At 38.5% G+C, this 27226-nt stretch overlaps 1 protein-coding gene across 1 annotated transcript in view; it reads left to right on the forward strand.

Moving 5' to 3' along the window:
* Positions 1 to 13943: 13943 nt before the first annotated feature.
* The window catches only part of ghrhrl (growth hormone releasing hormone receptor, like), a gene marked incomplete at both ends in the record, with an annotated part of 31414 nt that continues 18131 nt past the window's right edge, over positions 13944 to 27226 (forward strand). The window contains 7 exons of the mRNA XM_081385819.1: positions 13944 to 13952; positions 14877 to 14985; positions 17069 to 17176; positions 18894 to 18985; positions 25566 to 25663; positions 25924 to 26056; positions 26831 to 26984. Of these exons, the coding sequence (XP_081241945.1) occupies positions 13944 to 13952; positions 14877 to 14985; positions 17069 to 17176; positions 18894 to 18985; positions 25566 to 25663; positions 25924 to 26056; positions 26831 to 26984 (703 nt within the window). The remainder of the gene's footprint in view (positions 13953 to 14876; positions 14986 to 17068; positions 17177 to 18893; positions 18986 to 25565; positions 25664 to 25923; positions 26057 to 26830; positions 26985 to 27226) is intronic.

The following is a 27226-nucleotide window of genomic DNA, read 5'->3' on the forward strand; positions in this document are numbered from 1 at the left end:
ACACACAAAAAAATAAATAAAAAAATGTCACGTGACAACATGAATCTGGGAAATTAATTTACATTTGCTTTATTAACAAAAAAACAAAAACGGAGGACTTGCCTCCTCATTTCAGAGCACCACTGAATGCCACTGTGTGGTGTGTGTGACCCATCCTTCTGCTACTTGGTGGTTGACATGACATTGTTGGTCAGGTGGGGGTGACCTTCTTTAAGTAGAATAAAACAGCTTTTTCTGGAAGAGTGATATGACTTCATCTCATGTTGGCCTAAGTGTACTTACTGTACACTAATACGTTTGTAAAGCTACACTTTTTTTTTTCAGATTTAAATGAGTCAGTACATTACTCCTTCCCACGTTTTTGTCTTACCCTGATTTACTATGGTAAGCCTATTTTAAGTATATTTAAGACCCGAAAGACCTGATGGTTTTCGCGGGAAATCGCTGCGGGAAAGCACAACCAAAATAACGTTCTTCTGCAAAATGCATACAGTTTTGTTTTTTAACCGGGGCCAAAAGTTACATAGTGTGCCTTTAATTGCCAAAAAAAAAATACATGTAAGTGTTTTCAAAAAGTGCATTTAAACAAATACATAGATTAAATGGATGCTGTAGTGCAACTACAACTGAAATTATCTCTGAGCTGAGTCTGCACATGCACATTAAGCAGTTAGATATTTGGAACAAACGCTATGCTTGAGGAATATCAATACAGTAATTCAAAACAGGTTCATATCTGGTTTGAGGAAAGTAAACTGAGCTGTAAAAAAGAGCACTTCTCTGCAGTTGAGACGCAAAGGTTTTCACGGCGCCCGTGCAGTCCTATGAATGAATGATGAACGCATCTCCTCTCCTCTCCTCTCCTCTCTCACTCTCTCTCTCTTCCCATTGGTCAGATTCGGTCTATAAAGCATTTGATTCAACTACAGCTGTCAGCGCGCGCTGTGAACACGGCTGGAGTCATGCGTTCGTGCGTTCGTGGGATCCTGTGCTTTACATCACTAACAAGTGTGAGTATGCACAACCTAATCTATTCACCATTGCGCTTTATTAGGAAAACTGAAGTTGATAGTAATGCTACACATAATAGCCTTCATGCAACTAATGGGATGCATTTCATTTAAAAACTCACTGTATTGCTTGCATATCTACTTTTTTACATTGCACATTTGTGTTAGACGCATCTTTATGGAAAGACTTTAATTTGTGTAGTTTGAGGTCCAGCCAAGCTAATTCAATTAATCCACGCTCTTGTAGGCCTATTGTGTTTTATCTGGATCTCCTGTATTAACTTAACTAGGCATTGTTTTACTAAATATTGTTTTGGGCTCCGCGAGAATGTGTTTGCAATCAATGTGCGTTCAATTCATGATTGCACGTTAAGGCGTTGCTTTAAAGGTGGAAAAGGCGATTTTTCACATCTGGCTCACTAGACTCCGTGAAAAAGAGTCGGGGCCAATTAAAATACCTGGACAAGAAGAAAAAAAATCTTTTTTACCTGTCAATCATTTTATATATTTTATTTTATTTTAGATATACAGGGCCGATATATATAGCCTATAGTATATTTGAGAATATATTATAGGCTATAATATATTTGAGAATATGATCTTCATAAATAGTAATAATACATTTTTGTGTGAATTAAATAGAGCTCCTGTCATGAGGCTCGCGCTATGTTAAATTATAAAGCGTCTCGTTGGTAGCCTACATACTGCACAGTAGGCTAATAACATTTATATCGCGTACTATTTACTGTAGTCCCAGTTTCCAGTGCAGGACACTCTTTATTATATACTGCACATTTTAGTTAACCTAATTAATTTAATGATTTGATGTAGTAAAACACCCACAGATGTAGCAGAAAAGGTAATGTTTGCATTTTCTTTTGTCACTGACTATAATTCTAACCTTGAAATCAGACATAAGCAATAAATAATGTCATGCGCAAAGCCGCTGAGAATTGAACAGAGAGTTGTACCTGACCTTTGTGGCTGTTATTCTGATAATTAAAGGACAAGACTTCTTACAAATGGTTGTCAAAGGCCAAAATGCTGCAATGCACATGGTGTGAGAAAGTGAAGTGCTGGAGCAAAACAGACACTTTTTGGAATCAGCACCTCAAAAATAAGAAAGAAGTATTGGATTTTATTTAGCAAACATGGAGTAGGGAGATGTAATCAGTTCTTGCAAAGGATCATTGTTAAGTGTGTTTTTGAGGTGCTTATAATGGTCAGAATATGCTTCATTGTTTCCCACCGCTGGCAACTAATGTTCTTCCTCCGTCACCAGCATCTAGCCACTCTAAACTCCAGCACTGATGGAAAACAGAAATTGCAACACTTCTGATGTCAAAGCTGCTATATGAGGTCGAGATGAGTGTGCAATTTGCTGTGTCTGAGAAAGAGAAAAAAACACTTTTGTGGTGTGTTAAATTCTCCTTTGTCAATGTAGATTCGAGAGCAAGTGTAAATGACTCCAGATACAGATATAGGCCTATTTGGACACATGTCTTATTTGACCTAATAACTTTATCTCAAAGAAGGTTGTCAGCTCATCTTTCTGTGTGTTGGAGATTTTGGCTCCTTGTTTCAAAATGACTTTTAGTTTTTAAACCATCCGTTGCATCCGCTGTGGCTGGTAAAAATTCAGGTGCATGAGGATTTTGTCTCAGAATGAAGAGAAATGATCTCGGCATCAAAAATAAGTGCGCGCTCAACTTTCCTCTGGTGTGATTGTTTGTGCACTTGTGTGCCCATTTCCTTGGCAACTGCACCGAAGCCCGTTTACATGAAGTAAATGTGGATGCAAAAGTGCCATCTGCCAGCTGAACTTGGGGGGACCCTTCTTGGAAACAGGGCAGTTAATGGATCTGTGAGCTATCCTGTAGAATGGAGATTAAAGTTCTCCAGGGAGGATGAGCAGAATAATGGTCTCTGTGTAAGCAAGACAGGTGGCTTGATATGGCGCAGGTGTTCGTTTCTAAGTGCCCATACGAGTAAGCATGTTCTTCGCAGAATTACATTAACATTTCAGCCCTTTGGAATTCATCAGTGGAATCAGTGGTTTGGTTGGCGTGTCGTTTTTAGATTAGTTGTTGCATTCATAATGCAAGGTGGAGACTGAAGAAAGAGTCAGGAAGTGTTTTTTACTCTGCGAGGATGGATTGAATTCGGCATGAAACGGAAGTTGCGATTAGTCTTTTCTTCGCTATTGTGATGTATATCCAAGTGATACGGCCTTTTGAACAGGAGAAAATGTGGGCTCCAGTAAACACGTCATCAGAGAAGAGAAGAGATCTTTATGACCGCCGCTAGTGTAGCTAGCGAAAGCGGTCATATAGGGATTGTCAAAGTTTTTTTTTTTGTTTTTTTTTGTCATCTACTGAATTTTTCGTCAACGGGGGCCATCCCCCCCCGCGCTGGACCCCCCCAAACCCAAAAAATGCATTTTTTCCTAAATAACTACCTGAACCGTGGAACCGAGGATGAAGAAATTTTTATGGTATGTTGCTCTTAAGGGCCCACATCAACCTAGCCCATAATCACTCATTTGTGATTTGCGCCCCTCCCATAAAAAAATGAAAATGCAATATTATTCTGCTTTAATCGCCCCTATCTTCAGATGTTCAGAACTGCACCATATTTCATGTACATTTAGTGACTGTACACTCATCGGCCTGTAGATGGTGCTGTTGAGTAAAGGGTTGCTGCTTTAGGATGATACTGTCACACACACACATGCAGGAATACAAACAAACGCAAGCATGCACACACAGACATCCACACGCACAGACACACACCCATACACACACATACAAATCCACATGCACAGACACACACACACAAACACACACGCGCACACACATGTACGCACACATACATACACGCACACACACACACAAACACACAGACACACACATACACAAACACACACACATACACACACACAGACAGACATGCACATACTACTACTTTTTTTAGGTATCAGCCATATACCTGATTTACCAATACCCAATGTGTTATGCTTGGGCAGTATACTAATGAGGTGGGTGGGACATGTTTCATGCCATGTTAGATCACATCCTGAGAGTCTACGCTTTCAGAAAATATATAGTTTATATAGTTGAATCAGTTTTCTCTTCTTGGTACAGACCAAAATGTATTATGTGTACACTTTCTTCACCTAAATCCATAAAATCCCATTAATTTCTTCACCTAAATCCATAAAATCCCATTAATTTCAATGGGACATTTACTTAAGTGTTCTACTAGGTACAGTGGGAATGAGTTTAATTTTGTTAACATTGTTTTTTTTTTTTAACTCTGGGACCAGGGCTACAAGATAAAACCACTTTTTTGGGGAAAAAATGTTTTTTATTTCAGTAAAACACAATAAACCCATGCCAAAGTCAGATAACTGACTTTTACCATCAACAGGCACCTCAACCGTTTGGTAGAGGTTTGTAGAAATTGTCTGTGAATTATTAAACAAACTGCCGATGTAGCATGAAAAAGACTTGCTTGAACACAATAAGTGTGTTTTTGAAACTCATTTTTGTAATACATTATGTAGGGAAAATCACTGTTATGGATGTGACGTTTTCACATTATGGATGTTAAGTGTCTAAACTAATGACTTTTGATATAAAACTTAAATAGTAATGGCAAATAATTACAAAACTCAAAATTATCCATGATCCACAGGAATACTCCAGACAGTCTTTTAAACTTATATACATAAACACGCAATACAGCCAAATTGCTCCACGTCATTTATTTTTGTGGAAAGCCAGTGCAGGCCTGAGCGGCGGTCATATTTTGTACCGCCATGCGGTACATCTAGTTAATCAAAGAATCCTGAAAAAAATGCATCACGATTTCCATATTTCAAAATATGAAGCAGCACCACTATTTTAAACGTTGGTAATAAGAAATGTTATTTGTGCAACAAATCATCATATTAGAATGATTTCTGAAGGATCATGTGACACTGAAGACTGGAGTAATGATGCTGAAAGCTAAGCTTTGTATCACAGGAATAAGTTAAATTTTAAAACAGATTAAAATAGAAAAGAGCTATTTTAAATCATATTAATATTTCACAACATTACTGTTTTTTTCATAATAAATGCAGCTTTGGTTATCTTAAGATACTTATTTTAAAATTCAACCACAAACTGTTGAACAGAAGTGCACATTGAAGAAGGAACCACAGCAACTTTAAGCTATACTATAACTTACTTTTTTTTCAAAAGATATAAAAATCTCTTCAAGTGCATTATTATTATAGGTGAAAACATTTCGCTCTTATGGACGTATGTACTATGAATTGTTGCTGTCTACATTAGAGTACCCACAATTGAGCAGCTCGGCATCAAAAGTACAGAAACATACAGAAAGTAAATGCCACTAATAGTATTTAATTGCTTTATTTGAAACACATGCTTGAATAGCAGGAGAAGTAAAAGCAGGGACAGAAGAACATGTTGGGTTAAACATCCACAGCGTGCCGCTCTGAAATCTACTGAATCCAGTTGTGAGTGATGTCTTAGTAACAGCATGAATGCATTATGGACTCTCTTTTTATTTCATGTCTAGAGAATCAAAAGCTTTAGTGACAAAAGCACTGGCTCTCCTCTTTCATTTTTACTCTAATCAAACCGATTGCTGCTCTGAACATGTCAAAGCGTTCGGGTCAAGCTTAGCGACTGCCAATATTAGATGTAAATGACCGTGGAACATGGTGGTAGTGGTATTTCTTTTGTGTAATGACGTGCGTTTGAGACTTTATGTATGAAGAGAGGCTGAATATTTACAAATCAACACTTTCTCAGAAAGATTTTACAGACCCAGAGTCAGCACTGCTTAAATCACTGTTTACACTGTTATTTATTATAAAGAAAACCATGGATCGAGGTTTGATTCATTTTGTGGTCATGCGTAAATGAAGTGACGTGATGTGAAGCCCCGTATGGTAACCCGTACTCGGAATTTGTCCTCTGCATTTAACCCATCCAAGTTAGTGCACACACATTAGGAGTACTTAGTAGTGAACACACACACACACACACACACACACACACACACACACACACACACACACACACACACACACACACACACACACACTGCAAACCGTGCACTCACACACCCGGAGCAGTGAGCTGCCATATTTTGCAAATCTGATTCTCAAACCATTAATTCCATCAGTTTAAACAGCATGATAATAGATAAATGACTCTTGTAAAGAAATGACACAGTCACATTTCACTCCAAATCAAAAGCAAATAATAAGAACATACAATTTGTAGGGATGCACGATATATAGGTCGATCGGTATGTTCATTTTTAACGTTAACGTTAACGTTATCGGCCCGATAAGAACATTTCATTAGGGCCCAAGCCCTGAAAGGGCGAAGGCCCTATTGTTTTCGTAAGGATTATTTTTTTTTTTTTTCTTCATTATTTTTTTTTTTGCCTTTTTGCCACTTTTGGGGCCCTTAACATGCTCAAAAACTCTTGAAATTTTGCACACACGTCAGAACCTGCGGCCATCAGGGCCGGGCTGAAGCTGGTACCGGGGCGTGGCAGGGGGGCTCGACAGCGCCCCCTGGAATGGGGTCCGAAAACTTGGTCCATAAATCAAACACGCTTGCATGTAATAATATGAAACTCAGTACACATATAGATCTCATCGGGCCGAACAACTTTCGTGCTCTAAGTTTTACAAAAGCCCAACAGGAAGTTGGTTATTATACGTTGTTTGGAAAACGCATACAATGGAATGTGAAATACTCCTCCTAGGGATTTCATCCGATCGCCACCAAACTCGGTGAGAATAAAGTCAAGACATTGAGGATCAATTCTTGCGAACAGATTTTTGATATCTCGAACGGTTTGGCCGTGGCGAGGAAACGAATTTATGGCGAATAATGGGACACAGGAAGTGTGTTATAACTTCTGCATACATTGACTGATCTTGATGAAACTTCAGCAGTGTATTCGTTGTAAGAGGCCGATCACATGGATGTGACTATTGTGAGTCAAAGTTATAGCGCCACCAACTGGCAGCAGGAAGTGTGTCACTTTCAAAATGCTTTGAAGTCACCCTCTTACTTTTACCCGATTTGCTTCAAATTTTATGTGTATAATGTAAACACACGGCAGATGTAGACCTGTGAAAGGATTATTGATATCTTAGATACTGTTGCCGTGGCAACGCATCAAATTTTAATATTCTTTTCGGATGCGTTTGAGACTCTTAGCATGCTTGAAATTGGATGAAACTCGACAGACACATAACACTTATTAGCCAGTAGACATGTGAAAAGATTCAGAAACGGGCGTGGCAGGGGGGCTCAACAGCGCCCTCTTGAACAGGGTCTGAAAACTTGGTCCATATATCAAACACGCTTGCATGAATTAATATGAAACTCGGTACACATATAGATTTCATCGGGCCGAACAACTTTCCCTCTGTCAAGTTTCACACCAGCCCAACAGGAAGTCGGCTATTATGGGTTGTTTGGAAAACGCTTGCTGTGGAATGTGATGTACTCCTCCTAGAGAATTCATTCAATCACCTCCAAACTCAGTCAGCATGAAGTCAAGACATTGAGAATGCTAAATTGCGGACGGATTTTTGATATCTCGAACGGTTTGGCCATGGCGAGGAAACAAATTTATGGCGAGAAAAGAGAGGAGACGAAGTGTTATAACTTCTGCATACATTAACTGATCTTGATGAAACTTTAGCAGTATGTTCGTGGTAAGAGGCCGATCAGATGGATGTAACTATTGTGAGTCAAAGTTATAGCGCCACCAACTGGCAGCAGGAAGTGTGTCACTTTCAACATGCGTTTGACAAAAGTGGGTGGGTTAGTTTTACCAACAGTTACAAAAATCAGTATATATATTGGTCTCACCGAGCCGGACAACTTTCTAATTTACAGTTATTAGCTCCGAGCAAAAGGAAGTCAGATATTTTGGTTTGAATGTGGATTTTTTGGATATTTCAGACTCTGAGTTTTTGAGCTACTCTTCCTAACGGTTTTATTTTATTCACACCAAACTTTTTCAAAATGATAAAGATACATTAAAGATGCTAAATTGTGAACGGATATTAAACATCTCAAACGGTTTTGCTATAGTGAGGGACTAAAGTAAAGTAACACTTAAAGCCTCATCTTCTAAAAATGTAATTAAACACCATTTATTTCTATATAAAAGTATAAAAATGTCACAACTAAACCCATTTTATTCTTTTTTTTTTTCAATTTAATAAATATTTATAAGTTTAAAAATAGTAATTGTACTATTTAGTCCCATAAAAGTCAAGTCATACATAGGGCTATACTGCCCTCTTGTGTTCAAAATCAGGTAGGCCTATTGTATCTACATAAAAATATACTAGGTATGTGACGGTGAGAATATTTTACCACCGGTTAATCGACGTGTGACACCGCTGGAGGCTTTTGAATCGCCAACTTAAAAACGAAAGTAAAATATGTTCGTCCACACTGACATTGATAGTGGTTGAGCGAGCGTTTCAAATGAATTCCTATGGAAGTAGGAATTAACTGAAAAACGTTCACTCTGTTCTGCTCGTTCCTCGCCGTGGATGCGCACCGTTATGAATGCCCGTGCAGCCATGAGCATTTTAGTTTAATTTTAAAATTAGCGCCTTTCGGGGGTTGATTGCTTGAAATTATTTTACAAAAGCACAATGTTGTGTTTTATTGCAACTGTACACAAATATAAGTTAACACTTTGCAGTTTGAATGTCGTCCTGTATAATGACGGAGTATGTTTTTATGTGTCCACTGTTCAATCGCGCCCACACCACACACACACACCCACCCACACACACACGGTTTACTATCTTTGTGGGGACTCTCCATAGATTTAATGATTTTTATACTGTACAAACTGTATATTTTATCTCCTTACACTAACCCTTCCCCTAAACCTACCCATCACTGAAAACTTTCTGCATTTTTACATTTCCAAAAAAAACTCATTCTGTATGATTTATAAGCTTGTTTACCCATGGGGACCTCTATTTAGGTCCCCACTGTGACACGAGTCCCCATGAGTCTGTGTGCATTCAGGTTGAAGTCCCCACCGGGATAGAAAAACATGAACACACATACACACACACACACACACACACACACACACACACACACACACACACACACACACACACACACACACACACACACACACACACACAAACACACATTCCAGCATTGCAATCTTGACATCGCAGCCTGTTCATTATAGCCTTAATAAAATATAATAATAAAATAGTTAACCTAACATATAAAAATTACACTGCTCTAAATAGTCAGTAGTACAATTCGTACATTCACAGTAAGCACCGCTCCACTGTGATGTTTCAAGCACATTTTTGCGCGTGTGAAGAGGATGATTTTTTCTGTCGATATTGGAACACGAGTGAAGAACAAAGCCTATAATAAAGAATAGTTTAGCATCCAAATACATCGCAAATGCTGAAACATTTTGATTCTAATGAGAGGGTTACGTAAGCCCAACAGTGCTTACTTTCGTTTTAATTTTTACATTAAATTTAAAAGATTTGTTGTGGGATATTTTGAGTGTATCATAAAATCAGAATAAGCTAATAAGGTTTCTGTCTTATATATATATATATATATATATATATATATATATATATATATAAAATATATATATAAATATAGCTGCGAGCAGCGATGAAGGGCCAAAGCCGGTGGCACCGCCACCCCGGTGCCTTTATGTAACTAAAGGCACCAGGGTGGCGGTGCCACCGGCTTGGGCCCGTAATCGCTGCTCGCAGCTATATTTTTATTTATTTCCTTCAGGCTCTCAAAAATTATATAAAAATTTTTATTTAGATTTATATATGTATCGGTTATCGGCATTGAAATATAAAGAATGATATGTATATATGTAAATATAAAGAGCATGTCTAACGTGACATGCCAGAACTAACGCTACGCTTGATTATTATTCTGATAATTATAATACAATATTAGAAATCAACCTGGAAAGATTATTTATGAAACATGAGCAGAACGATTTCAACATAAAAACAACATCAACAAAAAAACAAACATAAAATAACAATTAATATTTATTAATAATATATATATATATATATATATAAAAATGATTGATAGATTATTAATTATTTCATAATTGATATAAATATAAACATGCACAAGTGGTCCAAAATTAGGATTAATTTTCTTAACATAAAATTTTCTTTTGATTTTCAGGTGAAATATGACCCAAACAGTTTTCATGAGATTTACCCAGATAGCAAGTAACCTACAGTAATTCTGGGGTTTCCCGATGGATAATGTAACCTTGAAGCAACAACTCGAAGAAACACTCATATAAAAACACCCAGGGGAGGCCTGTCTAACAAACTCAATTCTAGTCCAGGGCATTTTGGGATCTTCCTAGTCTTACTTTCTAAAAATAGAGTAAAGCGTATAATGGTTACAGAGCTCTATCTGGATTACTGCTATCAGAGGAGAGTTTGGGCTCGTTTGGCAGCTTAGTGAAACTAAAGAGGTGATGCTGGGTGGATAGTGAGTTCAGCTTGACCTGCTTTCATAAGCATTAATGATACATCACCTTTCCTTTCTACTAGCAAAAAAATATCTGGTGATGTTACACCCCAGAAGATGACTCAAATGATTTAGTGTTTCTACGAGACTCAACAGAGCCGTTCAGATGCCAGCTCAAAAACATGCAGATGCTGACGGCAGGTTATTCTGAAGACGTGTTGCATATTTTAATGGGTTTTTGGATCATGAAGGCGGCGACAGCGATGTTCTTTAGCCAAAAACTGGCAATGAAAGAAGTTTATGGAATGTTGTTATCCGATGCTGCAGGGATGACATATTTTGTAGACCAAAAACCTGCAAATGAGTTCGCATTTTACACTTCTGGTTCCATCGTCCTGAACTCAATGTTTTTTTTAATAGGTTTTTGGTTAAAAGTCTACAAAAATACTGTCCTCTATAGGTTTTGATTTACATTGATTATATTTTATTTTATTTAATGGCATTGCATCATGAGATTTGGGGGCTGGTAGACATTTCACAACCTTTACAGCGATATTTCATATATGATGAGACAAATCAAACTTGTTTTACAGTTTTGTTAATGCTATTGTTTAGCAGTGGCTAATACGGGTTGGCTGAGCTTCTTTGAAGACAAATATTCAGATCTTGAAGGATTGAGTTTCATTTAATCTTGCTCTGGTTTGAATCGTTTTGAAGGGCTCTCTGTAGTTTTTCATCATAAGAGATGAATAAAAGAATTCGATTTATTAGCCCGCGACGTACTGTAGTTCTTAGGGGCAGCCTTGTAAAGTGTGTTCCTGCAAGGGTTTTTTTATCCTAAGCGCTGGTACTTTGGTTCAAAGCGGGACAGAATGAACTTGTGCTGGAAAGTCACCGTTCAACAGCTCTCTAAAGCTGTCATCTCTGGAAGACCAATTGCTTCATTTCATTTTTATAATCATTTTCGTCAGTTCACAATTTTTCACTGCCTCTCTTGTTCACAATATACAGTATATATAGTCAAGTCAAGTCAACTTTATTTATATAGCGCTTTTCACAATACAGATTGTATCAAAGCAGCTTCACAGTATTAAATAAAATAGTATATCAGTGTTTGTTTCTGGTGTAAAACATCCACGTTTGTTAATGCTGATCAATAGCACTGTTGAATCGATTAATCAAATTAAGTATCCCCAACTGAGCAAGCCAAAGGCAACAGTGGCAAGGTATATATATAATAATATACAGGGCCTAAAATTAACACTCGCCTCGCCAATTATATATATATATATATATATATATATATATATATATATATATATATATATATATAATAATATACAGGGCCTAAAATTAACACTCGCCAAGCCCCAAATGCGAGTAAAAATAGACTTTGGCGAGTGTATGAAACTGTCACTCACCAGTTGACCGGTAACATTTGTATGAATCCTAACAATGCATAAACGAGAACAAACGTGAATGACGCTCGGGACAATTGATGGGCCAGCGCTTCATCGTCACCAAAGTTTAAACCTTAACAAGATGGTTAAGGGAGCTCATTTCGCTGTGTGGAAAGTTTTGTGTGCCCAAATCAGACAGTGCCCGAATACTAAACTGAGCTCTCTTTCACGTCATTTCATTTTTGAAATCAAGGTCCCAGAGTCTGGAGGAAGAGTGGAGAGGCACAGAATCCAACTTGACTGATGTCCAGTGTGAAGTTTCCACAGTCAGTGATGATTTGGGGTGCCATGTCATCTGCTGGTGTTGGTCCACTGTGCTTAATCAAGTCCGAAGTAAACGCAATCGTCTACCAGGAGATTTTAGGAAATTTCGTGCTTCCATCTGCTAATGCCAATTTCCTTTTCCAGCTGGATAGCACCTGTCCACAGTGCCAAAACTTCCACTGACTGGTTTGCTCGCCACGATATTACTGTGGTTGATTGGCCAGCCAACTCACCTGACCTGAACCCCATAGAGAATCAAGAGGAAGATGAGAAACACCCGGCCCAACAATACAGATGAGCTTGATGCACCATGGGCTTCAATAACGCCTCAGCAGGGCCACAGATCGCATTAAATAATATATTTTTTTGCCTTTTATTATGATAGGACGGTATAGTAACAAGAAACTGAGAACTTGAACTCGGGTCGCAATAAGCTTAAAAACAATGATTGTCAGTGCACTGACCACTTGGCTATTGGACCTAGTAATCCATTGCAATGTGATAAATATTAGAACCTCGTTATGTAATCAACATAGGGGGAACAGAATCCGACGGCAAATAGTTTGTTTGTTTAAAATAAATGAACATAATGTCACAATGCACAAAATCTGCTCAAAATTGCTCCAAAATTCATGTTCTTCTTACTAATAACTTTCTAAACCCAACCATGAGCAGTTCTTACACATGAAACTTGTCTTTTAATTCTGTCAAATAAATAATGTAAAATAGCATAACTTATTCTTGAACTGACCAAAGTATTTAAAGGGAGAAGGTTAAAATAAAACCATACATTTTAACATTAGAAGTTAAATGTTGAATCCACTATGTTTTATATGTTATATATTTACAGAAGTAACTGTAAATTAAATAGAGTAATCCCTTACTTTATGTTTTCAAGGGAAAAGTATAAATTATTACAGTAATTAATTACTTAGTAATAAATTACACCCAACACTGTAAAAATATACTCATTGTTAGTTTGTGTTAGCTCAATATTTCTTCTTTTTAGTCCATCTCCTGTTCTGTTGTCCAACTGTGCTTTATAGACACTGAAAATGACAAGTGATAATATCAGCCGGCAAAACTCTTTTGTGCGTCTCTAAGACTTGGATGATTTAAAAGAAATAGATAGAGAGAGATAAACGGAGAGAAGAACTATGTAGTATATGAGATGGTTACTGCGAGATAGAGCTGCTATATGAGACTAGAGCATCACACAGAGCCAGCCTTCTCTCTTAGACTTGCTTATGGCTCAGTGTTTTTGAAGATCTTTTAATGAACAAAACCTTGACTCAGCTCTGACCTGTATTTTTCATTCGGTGAAAGCTCCCCCTAGTAGCAGAGAGACGTGACTGCTTTGGAGATTATATTTACCTTAAAAGACTGACTCGAGCACGTACAAATACACTGTGAAGAAGCATATTGCTGAACTTATTTGAACTCTTCTCTTTTTTAACTTTTCAAAACATTATTGGCGAAAAAACATATCAAAGTTGAAGGATGTGGGAGTAATTCTCGGGAAATGAATGCCATTTGTGTGCTATAGCCTTTCATTAGAGCAGGGTATACTGACACAGATTTTGATTCACTACCTTGTGATTCAATTCAATTCCGATTCGATATTGATCAATTGGGCTATGTATCAGGTACAGTACATGGAAAATATTCTAAAGGAAAACTAATGCTTTAAACTATACAGGGAATCCCAGTTGGTACATTTCTATAATATTAAAGGATACATTTAACTGATTTGCAGTCGACTTACATTTAAAGGGTGGCTGTCATAAAAACATGATGGATTTATTCAAACATTAGTCACATACGAATATTCGAGAATGTCCCTATGCTGGTTCTGTAATATCTGGTCCTGTTAATTTGATCCTGAGCTGGAGAAATACTGTTTTTTCTTTTACTTTTTGAACAATAATAAAAATGTCCCTGAGTATTAGGGAGTGTTTCCAGAGAATAACCATATGGGACTTTGAATGCAATGCATTCAAAAACTGCTACAGCTCATAATAATTTCTTGACTCTTAAACGGCAGAGACGCAGTCAGACTAAAGTGTTTGATTGGAGACAATCACTCTGAAACAGCGCTTTGATTACATGCACATAATTAACATTTTAAATGCTTTTGCGTGCATATATGCATATTTGTGTGCATACATATGTTGAAATGGTTCATGACAGCTGCTACTTCATTAACAGCCAGAAGAAACACAGAGTTGAAATGAAACGCAGTATATTTTTAAAATGGCAATGAATTCTTAATTAGCGTCAGTTTTCAATAGCCACAATATGGCATAATTACTGTCCATTGAAAAAGAAGAAATGTCACCTTTGTGCTAATGCAATCTGAAGTCATGTTTTTCTGTAATGGTATTAGTATGACATTTCTCCTATTTCAGCATGCACACATGTGCACATGTTCTCTCTGTCTGTAAAGTGGGTCAGGACAGCATCCGCAATTGATTGTAATTTTTGTGTCTGAAAAATGTATGAGTTGTGTTATAAATGAGACGTGCATTTCTATGCATCACTGACTCATTAAATGTTCTCTCTCTCTGCAGGTGTTGTGCAGTTTGCATCCTGAGTGTGAATATATTTTTCAGTTGGCAAGAGATGAACAGCGGTGTCTGCGAGAGATCACAGAGCCTGGGAACCTCAGCAGCTCCTCAGGTAGAAATAAACCGAAGCTCCTGATGGGATGTTGAAGGGGTTTGACGTCCACAGGACATGAGAGGCATGCTAAACACTGAGATTACATTGAGATCAAGCTGAGGCATCCTGCATCTCAAATATTACTCTTCAGAAATAGATCCTAGTAGGCTACTCATGTGTGAGTCTCAAACTGCACTCTGAATTACTGAGACACCAAAGTCTGCAATCAGAAGTCCGAGATCTCAATATGAACTCGTCTTAGATGTATTCAAGACTAAATTATATGAGCAATACTACCGTTCAAAATTCAGGGTTGGTAAGAGTATCCCCCGGTTTCACAGAATTTGACTAAAATGCTGTTTTAACTGAAAGTAACTTACACTGATGTATCTTACAATATGTCAGAGTCTCAAGATGCACATTAGCAATGTTTTTTTTTTTCTAAGGCACGTTTATAAAAGCTACTTAAATGTCCTAATTGAACTAAGGTCTAATCCTGGCTTAATCTAAACCCTGTCTGTGAAACCAGGCCTTAGGCCATTAATGATTTTGAAAGAAGTCTCTTCTGCTCACCAGCTCTGCTTTTTTTAAAATCTGCACATTTTATTGTGATTTTAAACCATTCAAGCGAACGAAGATGCGCGCAAAAAGCCACCTCTCATATAGTGCCCGAATACCTGATTGAGTTCTTGTATACGTCTTCTTGCACTTGAACGGACAAACACACAAAAAATAATGTCAAAATATCCTCGTAAACACAGTCGGTTATGTCTTCGGTGAATGTAAACAGTTGAGAAAGAAAATGCATGTGTAATGCATGTGACCTGTGCATTAAGTCTTAAAGTGACAGTAGCCTAATAAACCTTCTGCTGTCTGTGTCATTACTGTTAATAAAAGAAATCACTCACTGATCTTGACTGAATAACTTTTGTTACTTTAAAAAAGATTAATCTATATTTTATTTATAAAAAGAAAACTATGTTATTTTACACTTGATTTCAATTTCTGAGCATTGTTCAGTTGTATTTTTTAGTGCTATTGCTAATTTGCTTGTTTGTTCTTATTTAATTACTGAGTGTATACTTGTCTTTAATAATGTTTGAAATTTATGTTGGTCTAGTTTATTAGTCAGTTGTTCTTAAGGCTGCTGATTTTTGTTCATGGTATTCAGCTGCAACTAAATGTTTTGCAAAAATGTATCAAAATGTTTGATATCAAAATTTTTGACTATTGAAATCGAAACTGGTAATCAATAAGAATCGGAATCGATAAGCAGAATCTGAATTACTAAAATTCAGTCTTCAGCACATGATCCTTCAGAAATCATTCTAATATGCTGATTTGATACTCAAAAAAACAGTTGTGCTGCTTCATATTTTTGTGGAAAATATGATATATATTTTTTTTCTGGATTCTTTGATGAATAGAAAGTTCAAAAGAAAAGCATTTAAAATATAAATCTTTTGTAACATTTTTAACTTTTGATCAATTTAATGCATCATTGCTGAAAAAAAATATCTTCCTGACCTTAAACTTTTGAATGGTAGTGTATACTATTCACATTTTTGAAATAAAATATAAATTTATTCTACATAAAAGAGAGAACATTAGAAAAAATGTTGCTGCTTCTTTAAAAAATATATACTTTGTACTGTAGCCATAACATATCAATAACGTCTCCTGTCAAGCATTTCAACTTTTATAATGACTTTTAATGACTTTAAAATGACATACAAAAACAGGTCACAAACCCATTAGATGACATTTAAAATGAATCACATCTGCACAGCATTTACACTGCCACAAGCGGTCAGTGGTGACATTCAGAGACAGAGGTTAATACGAGATCACACTCATTGTAATGCAGCGCCTTGCGTTTGCATTTCCCAGCATTCTTTGCAGTGGCTTTGCTGGAAATCCACAGATGTTCTTGTGCCGATCCAACACAGAAAACTGGACTGTAGTATAATTCTAGCTGTGATGTGCCACAGAAAGCCTTTCAGAAACTTTGTTTTCTTGATGTTTGGTGCTTGAGTGCATGAGTAGTTATAAGGTCATGCTATTTATATATATATATATGTGTGTGTATATGTGTTTGAAGGTTGCCCACCAGTATGGGACTCTGTAGTGTGTTGGCCCAGAGCTGCAGTGGGTGAGACTGTCCACACTCCCTGTCCGGCTGTTTTCTCTCTCTTCAAGAACAACACAGGTATGACACACAAACACTACGTCCACTTCAGAGTTGTGCACAATTCAAAAATGAATTGAGAATGCAATTCAGTACCTGAATGAGGTAAAGATGGAAAACAAGATGCATAAACTGTAAATCATTACATTTGAATTTACAGTAAACTGATAGAAGTATATAGTTAAATAGGAATGAAATACAAAGAAATTGATGTACCAATAATACTGGATAAATGAAAATGTTAACATTATTATTATTTTAAAGTGCCCCTATTATGTTATTTTAAAGGTTTCTAATGGTCTCCTACAAGAAGTTTATATGCATCCTGGCTCAAAAAGCACATTTTCTCATAATATCCATTGCAGCATCATCTCTTTTCTCACAGTGTTTGAATCGGTTCAGTAACAGATTCAGTCTCTCTAAACCCCTCCTTTCCGAGAGCTACTCTGTTCTGATTGGTCAGATGGCTCAGTCTGTTTTGATTGGTCGACCGCTTTCAGCGTATGTCGGAAACCAAACGCTCATTACCATATCTGAATTTTAGCTGTGGATCTTCCTCAGCACTTGATGCACAGTGATACGAACGGTAACGATGGCGTCGGTTTTACCGTATTAATTTGAGCCCGAGTACTTGTCCTTTGAAAGTGCAGCAAAAGGGATTTGCTTTTGCAGAAAACAGCGTCTTGTCGACACACAAACCAAACTCTTCCAGTCTCAGCTACAACTACAGTTCAGCTACCCTCTATTCAAGGGTCAAGGTAGACTTTGTTCACTGACAATGAAGACCATAGGTTGGTAATATGAAAGTTTGTTATAAACCTATGTAGGTTTGTGCAGGAATTGAGACTGGGACACTGAGACACACTTTGATCTTTGAAACTTTGCAGTCCTTTACTTTCACAAATAGCTGGATTACACACTACATGAAAGGAAATATTTGAAAAAGTATAATAGGGACACTTTAATAACCAGAATAAGTTATAAGAATAAGTTATTATGCAAATTGGTGTATTAGGGCCAGGCATTAATGTAGTACCACAAAATATGTGTATTAGAATACCAAAGAGACTTTGCTCTTTTGACTCGAGAAACAGAAAATGTTTCTGTCTAATGAATTAAAAGAGCTCTGAGTTTGCCCAACCTTGGATCACACATGCATTTCCATATTAACAGCTTCTGCAAACAAACCATGAAGCAAACGCATTGGTTTCACTCTGTGGGCTTTAACAATAGACACATCTACCTTGAGAATATAAGCTGAAAACTCAAATTGTAAAATACACGGCCCCAATTTCAAGGCTTCATAAGCTTGAACAAAAAAAGGCAGGTTTTCATATTTGCCACTGCAATAACGTCTCAAATCTCCACACATCCGCCAATATAACAAACTAAACCCAGTCTAAACCAGCCAACCAACACTACAGTCAAATCTGAAAGACCACTACTAAAATTGTGCTGCTGCAGTTTCATCTGACGACGAGTAAAGTGTCACTCCGGCGCTGACTTGTGTAGAAAAAGATTTAGACCTCATTTCACATTCAGCTTTAGCACAAACTAATTACATGCATTGCTTCTTGTCTCCAGAGAAAAAGATATATAAAAAAAAATGAAATCCTCATGAAATGACATCAAAGTTGCCAGTGAATGTATAAGCAGATTTAAATGTTTTTTTTTAAAGCTTGCAGAGATTGCCTTGCATGATTGTCATTGACCTTTGACCTTGATTTATTTTCTCTAGGTATAGTGAGCCGTAACTGCAGTGCTGGAGGCTGGTCACAGCCGTTCCCTCCATATCATGAGGCCTGCAGTGTTGAGGACGACATCCCAGAGGTCACTGACATGTTCTGCAATTTATACTCACTTGTATTTGATAAACATTTTCCATTTATTCATACTCTCTTCTAGAATCACAGAAGAGATCTCAATAAAGTCTCAGATTTGTCTAAGTATGAACTCAAACATTCTTCATCAAATTCCTCGAAGATCCAAAAGATCTGCTGTTAATATGAACTTTTAATAGCTCTATACTCTTAATGTAGTGTAGGTCAACAACCGTATACAGTATATACACTATACACACACTCACTGGCCACTTTATTAAACCAGTTCAATTGCACGTTAACACAAATATCTTATCAGCCAATCATATGGCTGCAACTCAATGCATTTAGGCATGTAGACATGATCAAGACGATCTGCTGAAGTTCAAGCTGAGCATCAGAACGAGGAAGAAAGTTGATTTTAGTGACTTTGAATGTGTCATGGTTGTTGGTGCCAGACGAGCTGGTCTGAATATTTCAGAAACTGCTGATCTACTGGGATTTTCACGTACAACCATCTCTAGGGTTTACAGAGAATTATCAGAGAGAAAGAGAAAATATCCAGTAAGTGTCAGTTCTGTTGGAGAAAATGCCTTGTTGATGTCAAAGATCAGAGGAGAATGACCAGACTGGTTCAGCTGATAGAAAGACAACAGTAACTCAGATATCCACTTGTTACAACCGAGGTCTCCAGAAGAGCATCTCTGAACACTCAACACATCAAACCTTGAAGCAGAAGAGCATCTCTGAACACTCAACACGTCAAACCTTGAAGCAGAAGAGCATCTCTGAACACTCGACACATCAAACCTTGAAGCAGAAGAGCATCTCTGAACACTCAACACATCAAACCTTGAAGCAGAAGAGCATCTCTGAACACTCAACACATCAAACCTTGAAGGAGAAGAACATCTCTGAACGATCAACACATCAAACCTTGAAGCAGAAGAGCATCTCTGAACACACAACACATCAAACCTTGAAGGAGAAGAGCATCTCTGAACACACAACACTTCAAACCTTGAAGGAGAAGAGCATCTCTGAACACACAACACATCAAACCTTGAAGCAGAAGAGCATCTCTGAACACTCAACACATCAAACCTTGAAGGAGAAGAACATCTCTGAACGATCAACACATCAAACCTTGAAGCAGAAGAGCATCTCTGAACACACAACACATCAAACCTTGAAGGAGAAGAGCATCTCTGAACACACAACACTTCAAACATTGAAGGAGAAGAGCATCTCTGAACACACAACACTTCAAACCTTGAAGGAGAAGAGCATCTCTGAACACACAACACATCAAACCTTGAAGGAGAAGAGCACCTCTGAACACACAACACTTCAAACATTGAAGGAGCAGAGCATCTCTGAACACTCAACACATCAAACCTTGAAGGAGAAGAGCATCTCTGAACACACAACACTTCAAACCTTGAAGGAGAAGAGCATCTCTGAACACACAACACATCAAACCTTGAAGGAGAAGAGCACCTCTGAACACACAACACTTCAAACATTGAAGGAGCAGAGCATCTCTGAACACTCAACACATCAAACCTTGAAGGAGAAGAGCATCTCTGAACACACAACACTTCAAACCTTGAAGGAGAAGAGCATCTCTGAACACTCAACACATCAAACCTTGAAGCAGAAGAGCATCTCTGAACACTCAACACATCAAACCTTGAAGGAGAAGAGCATCTCTGAACGATCAACACATCAAACCTTGAAGCAGAAGAGCATCTCTGAACACACAACACATCAAACCTTGAAGGAGAAGAGCATCTCTGAACACACAACACTTCAAACCTTGAAGGAGAAGAGCATCTCTGAACACACAACACATCAAACCTTGAAGCAGAAGAGCATCTCTGAACACACAACACATCAAACCTTGAAGGAGAAGAGCACCTCTGAACACACAACACTTCAAACATTGAAGGAGAAGAGCATCTCTGAACACTCAACACATCAAACCTTGAAGGAGAAGAGCATCTCTGAACACACAACACTTCAAACCTTGAAGGAGAAGAGCATCTCTGAACGATCAACACATCAAACCTTGAAGCAGAAGAGCATCTCTGAACACACAACACATCAAACCTTGAAGGAGAAGAGCATCTCTGAACACACAACACTTCAAACCTTGAAGGAGAAGAGCATCTCTGAACACACAACACATCAAACCTTGAAGCAGAAGAGCATCTCTGAACACTCAACACATCAAACCTTGAAGGAGAAGAGCATCTCTGAACACACAACACTTCAAACCTTGAAGGAGAAGAGCATCTCTGAACACACAACACATCAAACCTTGAAGCAGAAGAGCATCTCTGAACACACAACACCAAACCTTGAAGGAGAAGAGCATCTCTGAACACACAACACACCAAACCTTGAAGGAGAAGAGCACCTCTGAACACACAACACATCAAACCTTGAAGCAGAAGAGCATCTCTGAACACTCAACACATCAAACCTTGAAGGAGAAGAGCATCTCTGAACACACAACACTTCAAACCTTGAAGGAGAAGAGCATCTCTGAACACACAACACATCAAACCTTGAAGCAGAAGAGCATCTCTGAACACACAACACATCAAACCTTGAAGCAGAAGAGCATCTCTGAACACTCAACACATCAAACCTTGAAGGAGAAGAGCATCTCTGAACACACAACACTTCAAACCTTGAAGGAGAAGAGCATCTCTGAACACACAACACTTCAAACATTGAAGGAGAAGAGCATCTCTGAACACTCAACACATCAAACCTTGAAGGAGAAGAGCATCTCTGAACACACAACACTTCAAACCTTGAAGCAGAAGAGCATCTCTGAACACACAACACATCAAACCTTGAAGCAGAAGAGCATCTCTGAACACTCAACACATCAAACCTTGAAGCAGAAGAGCATCTCTGAACACTCAACACATCAAACCTTGAAGCAGAAGAGCATCTCTGAACACACAACACTTCAAACCTTGAAGGAGAAGAGCATCTCTGAACACACAACACACCAAACCTTGAAGCAGAAGAGCACCTCTGAACACACAACACATCAAACCTTGAAGCAGAAGAGCATCTCTGAACACACAACACATCAAACCTTGAAACAGAAGAGCATCTCTGAACACACAACACTTCAAACCTTGAAGGAGAAGAGCATCTCTGAACACACAACACACCAAACCTTGAAGCAGAAGAGCATCTCTGAACACTCAACACGTCAAACCTTGAAGCAGAAGAGCATCTCTGAACACTCAACACATCAAACCTTGAAGCAGAAGAGCATCTCTGAACACTCAACACATCAAACCTTGAAGCAGAAGAGCATCTCTGAACACACAACACCAAACCTTGAAGGAGAAGAGCATCTCTGAACACACAACACATCAAACCTTGAAGCAGAAGAGCATCTCTGAACACACAACACCAAACCTTGAAGGAGAAGAGCATCTCTGAACACTCAACACATCAAACCTTGAAGGAGAAGAGCATCTCTGAACACACAACACTTCAAACCTTGAAGGAGAAGAGCATCTCTGAACGATCAACACATCAAACCTTGAAGCAGAAGAGCATCTCTGAACACACAACACATCAAACCTTGAAGGAGAAGAGCATCTCTGAACACACAACACTTCAAACCTTGAAGGAGAAGAGCATCTCTGAACACTCAACACATCAAACCTTGAAGGAGAAGAGCATCTATGAACACACAACACTTCAAACCTTGAAGGAGAAGAGCATCTCTGAACACACAACACATCAAACCTTGAAGCAGAAGAGCATCTCTGAACACACAACACCAAACCTTGAAGGAGAAGAGCATCTCTGAACACACAACACACCAAACCTTGAAGGAGAAGAGCATCTCTGAACACACAACACATCAAACCTTGAAGTAGAAGAGCATCTCTGAACACACAACACTTCAAACCTTGAAGGAGAAGAGCATCTCTGAACACACAACACAGCAAACCTTGAAGCAGAAGAGCATCTCTGAACACACAACACTTCAAACCTTGAAGGAGAAGAGCATCTCTGAACACACAACACACCAAACCTTGAAGCAGAAGAGCACCTCTGAACACACAACACATCAAACCTTGAAGCAGAAGAGCATCTCTGAACACACAACACGTCAAACCTTGAAGCAGAAGAGCATCTCTGAACACTCAACACGTCAAACCTTGAAGCAGAAGAGCATCTCTGAACACACAACACATCAAACCTTGAAGCAGAAGAGCATCTCTGAACACACAACACATCAAACCTTGAAGCAGAAGAGCATCTCTGAACACACAACACATCAAACCTTGAAGCAGAAGAGCATCTCTGAACACACAACACTTCAAACCTTGAAGGAGAAGAGCATCTCTGAACACACAACACACCAAACCTTGAAGCAGAAGAGCACCTCTGAACACACAACACATCAAACCTTGAAGCAGAAGAGCATCTCTGAACACACAACACTTCAAACCTTGAAGGAGAAGAGCATCTCTGAACACACAACACACCAAACCTTGAAGCAGAAGAGCACCTCTGAACACACAACACATCAAACCTTGAAGCAGAAGAGCATCTCTGAACACTCAACACATCAAACCTTGAAGCAGAAGAGCATCTCTGAACACACAACACGTCAAACCTTGAAGCAGAAGAGCATCTCTGAACACTCAACACGTCAAACCTTGAAGCAGAAGAGCATCTCTGAACACACAACACACCAAACCTTGAAGCAGAAGAGCATCTCTGAACACACAACACTTCAAACCTTGAAGCAGAAGAGCATCTCTGAACACACAACACTTCAAACCTTGAAGGAGAAGAGCATCTCTGAACACACAACACACCAAACCTTGAAGCAGAAGAGCACCTCTGAACACACAACACATCAAACCTTGAAGCAGAAGAGCATCTCTGAACACACAACACATCAAACCTTGAAACAGAAGAGCATCTCTGAACACACAACACTTCAAACCTTGAAGGAGAAGAGCATCTCTGAACACACAACACACCAAACCTTGAAGCAGAAGAGCATCTCTGAACACTCAACACGTCAAACCTTGAAGCAGAAGAGCATCTCTGAACACTCAACACTTCAAACCTTGAAGGAGAAGAGCATCTCTGAACACACAACACACCAAACCTTGAAGCAGAAGAGCACCTCTGAACACACAACACATCAAACCTTGAAGCAGAAGAGCATCTCTGAACACACAACACATCAAACCTTGAAGCAGAAGAGCATCTCTGAACACACAACACTTCAAACCTTGAAGGAGAAGAGCATCTCTGAACACACAACACTTCAAACCTTGAAGGAGAAGAGCATCTCTGAACACACAACACACCAAACCTTGAAGCAGAAGAGCATCTCTGAACACTCAACACATCAAACCTTGAAGAAGAGTATCTCTGAACACACAACACATCAAACCTTGAAGCAGAAGAGCATCTCTGAATGATCAACACACCAAACCTTGAAGCAGAAGAGCATCTCTGAACACACAACACTTCAAACCTTGAAGCAAAAGAGCATCTCTGAATGATCAACACATCAAACCTTGAAGCAGAAAAGCTCCAGCAGAAGAAGACACACACCGGTGAAACTCCTGTCAGATGAGAACAGAAACTGAGGCTATAATTCACACGGCTCAACAAAACTGGACAATAGAAGATTGGAAGAACGTTGCCTGGTCTGATGAGTCTCCATTTCTGCTTCAGCGTTCAGATGGTCGGGTCAGAATTTGGCGTAAACAACATGAAAGCATGGCTCCATCCTGCCTGGTATCAGCGCTTCAGGCTACTGGTGGTGTAATGATGCTGGGATATTTTCTTGCACGCTTTGGTTCTCTTAGTACCAATTGATCATCGATTAAACTCCACAGCCTGAGTATTGTTGCTGATCATGTCCATCCCTTTATGACCACAGTGTTCTGATGAGTTTCAGCAGGATCCCACAAAATATCATAAAGCTCAAATATCTCAAACTGGTTTCTTGATCATGACAGTGAGTTCACTAAACTCAAACCTCCACAGTCTCCAGATCTCAATCCAATAGAGCAGATTTGGAATGTGTGGAACGGGAGAATCGCACCATAGATGTGCAGCTGATAAATCTGCAGCAACTGATGCTATCATGACAATAGTATGGACCAAAATCTCTGAGGAATGTTTCTAGCACCTTGTTGAATCTGTGCTGTGAAGAATGTGGTGTACCTAATAAAGTGGCCGGTGAGTGTGAGCCCACACAAACACATACACACACAGACACACACACACACACACACATACATACACACTGTATGTATACAATTTATATTACATTTTAGTATATTTAGTTTCATTTTTCAGAATAAACAGGCTTTAGGCTTTCACACTTATGTGTCTGTCCTAACTGATAATTCAGATAATTCATTCATTCATTCATTCATTCATTCATTCATTCATTCATTCATTCATTCATTCATTCATTCATTCAATTTAAACAGACTCTCTAAACTGAAAATGTAATTTAGTTAAAAACACATGTAGATGTAATTAATTTGTGCTCGTTTGTCCCGTAGGAGTTGTATTTTGCCACTGTGAAACTGATCTACACTGTTGGTTACGGAGCGTCGCTGCTCTCTCTCTCTGTTGCTGTGATAATACTGCTGCTCTTCAGGTACTGTGCTTGGTGGACTAAAAAAAACCTCAAACCCGCCACGGATTAGGTAGTCCTGTAAAAATATTGCTTTAATATAGCTAGTCTCTTGTGAGTAACTTTTAGGATATTTCTAGCTACTTTTTCCACATAAAGTTGGCTTTACCACTTTAAATCAGCCTGTAGCTTGGAGACTAGTCTCAAAGTAGTTACTGCAACAATTAGAAGAAGGTTGTATTCTTTACAATGATATATTTAAAACAAGGTTGTTTGTGTTCTAGGCGATTACACTGTGCTCGAAACTACATCCACATGCAGCTGTTTTTCACCTTCATCCTAAAATCTGTGGCTGTTTTTATCAAAGATGCTACGCTGTTCTCCAGTGACGACACGGATCACTGCACACTCTCGACGGTGAGTCTGTCACACCATCAATGCTGTTTCCTGTGAAAAGTACAAACCTGACCGACTTCACACACACCACTTTTTTCCTCAATGACTCAGTGGATATGTTACAATATTTTTTAATATGCCTTACTGATAATATTTCTTAGTGTATTTCTTATATACAGTATATATTCAAGAATTAACACATTAACACTCGCCAAACAGTAACACAGTCACTCATATTAGCCACTTTGGTGGGTTGAATTTTATGTATAATACTGTACATAATTTATTTATTTTTTTAGTCTTTTAAAAAGGCGTCTGAAATAATAAACTAAGTGCAATGTAGTGTTGTCAAAAATATCGCTTTTTCGATGCATATCGATACTGAAATATCTGAAACGCTCCCAATACTGATTTTCTGCAGAATAGTAGATACAAGATATCAGCTGTACTGTCTTACAAACCTTCCAATGCCTCGTTTTAAGAGTACAGAACCTATTTGTACTACCGTAGAAGTTTGGTCCATTCTGGGCAATATTAGTGGGGTAATTTACGAGATACAGCCTTGGATCCATTAGTGCCTGCACTAAGCCATACAGCTGATATGGGGGGGGGGGGGGATTGGCTTGAGGTCATGGTGCAAAGGACCCTAGGTTGATTTTACTCCGAAACATCCCTTTAATACTTTCATACTTTCTCCCTGTGCTTATCTCCTTCCTCTCCAGTTTTTTTGCCGTCATGCCCTTTTTATCATTCTCAGAGTGTCTCTCTCTCGTTGTCCTCTCTCTCTCTCTGCAGGCGGCCTGTAAGGCGTCTGTGGTGTTTTGTCATTTTTGCGTCTTGACTAATTTCTTCTGGCTGCTGGTTGAAGCCGTGTATCTGAACTCTCTGCTGGTCTCTGCTTTCCCGCGCAGCCGCCGCTGTCTGTGGAGTTTCGCTCTGCTGGGCTGGGGTGAGACTCTCATATCTCTGTCCCTGTCCTCTCACACACTTCCTCTGGCCATCGCAGATGAGTTGTATCTTATAGGAAACTGAGAAATTAGGTTAGGTTTGTCTCTAGGTATTGTTTTAACACTTTAATATGAACTGAAGTAATTCATAGTTAACCCAAAAATGAAAATTCTGTCATGATTTACACAGCTTCATGTCATTCCAAACCTGTAAGACTTTCATTCATTTTCAGAACACAAATGA

Source organism: Scardinius erythrophthalmus (genome assembly GCF_964197995.2).
Source record: "Scardinius erythrophthalmus genome assembly, chromosome: 15".
In the NCBI taxonomy this organism is placed as follows: domain Eukaryota; kingdom Metazoa; phylum Chordata; class Actinopteri; order Cypriniformes; family Leuciscidae; genus Scardinius; species Scardinius erythrophthalmus.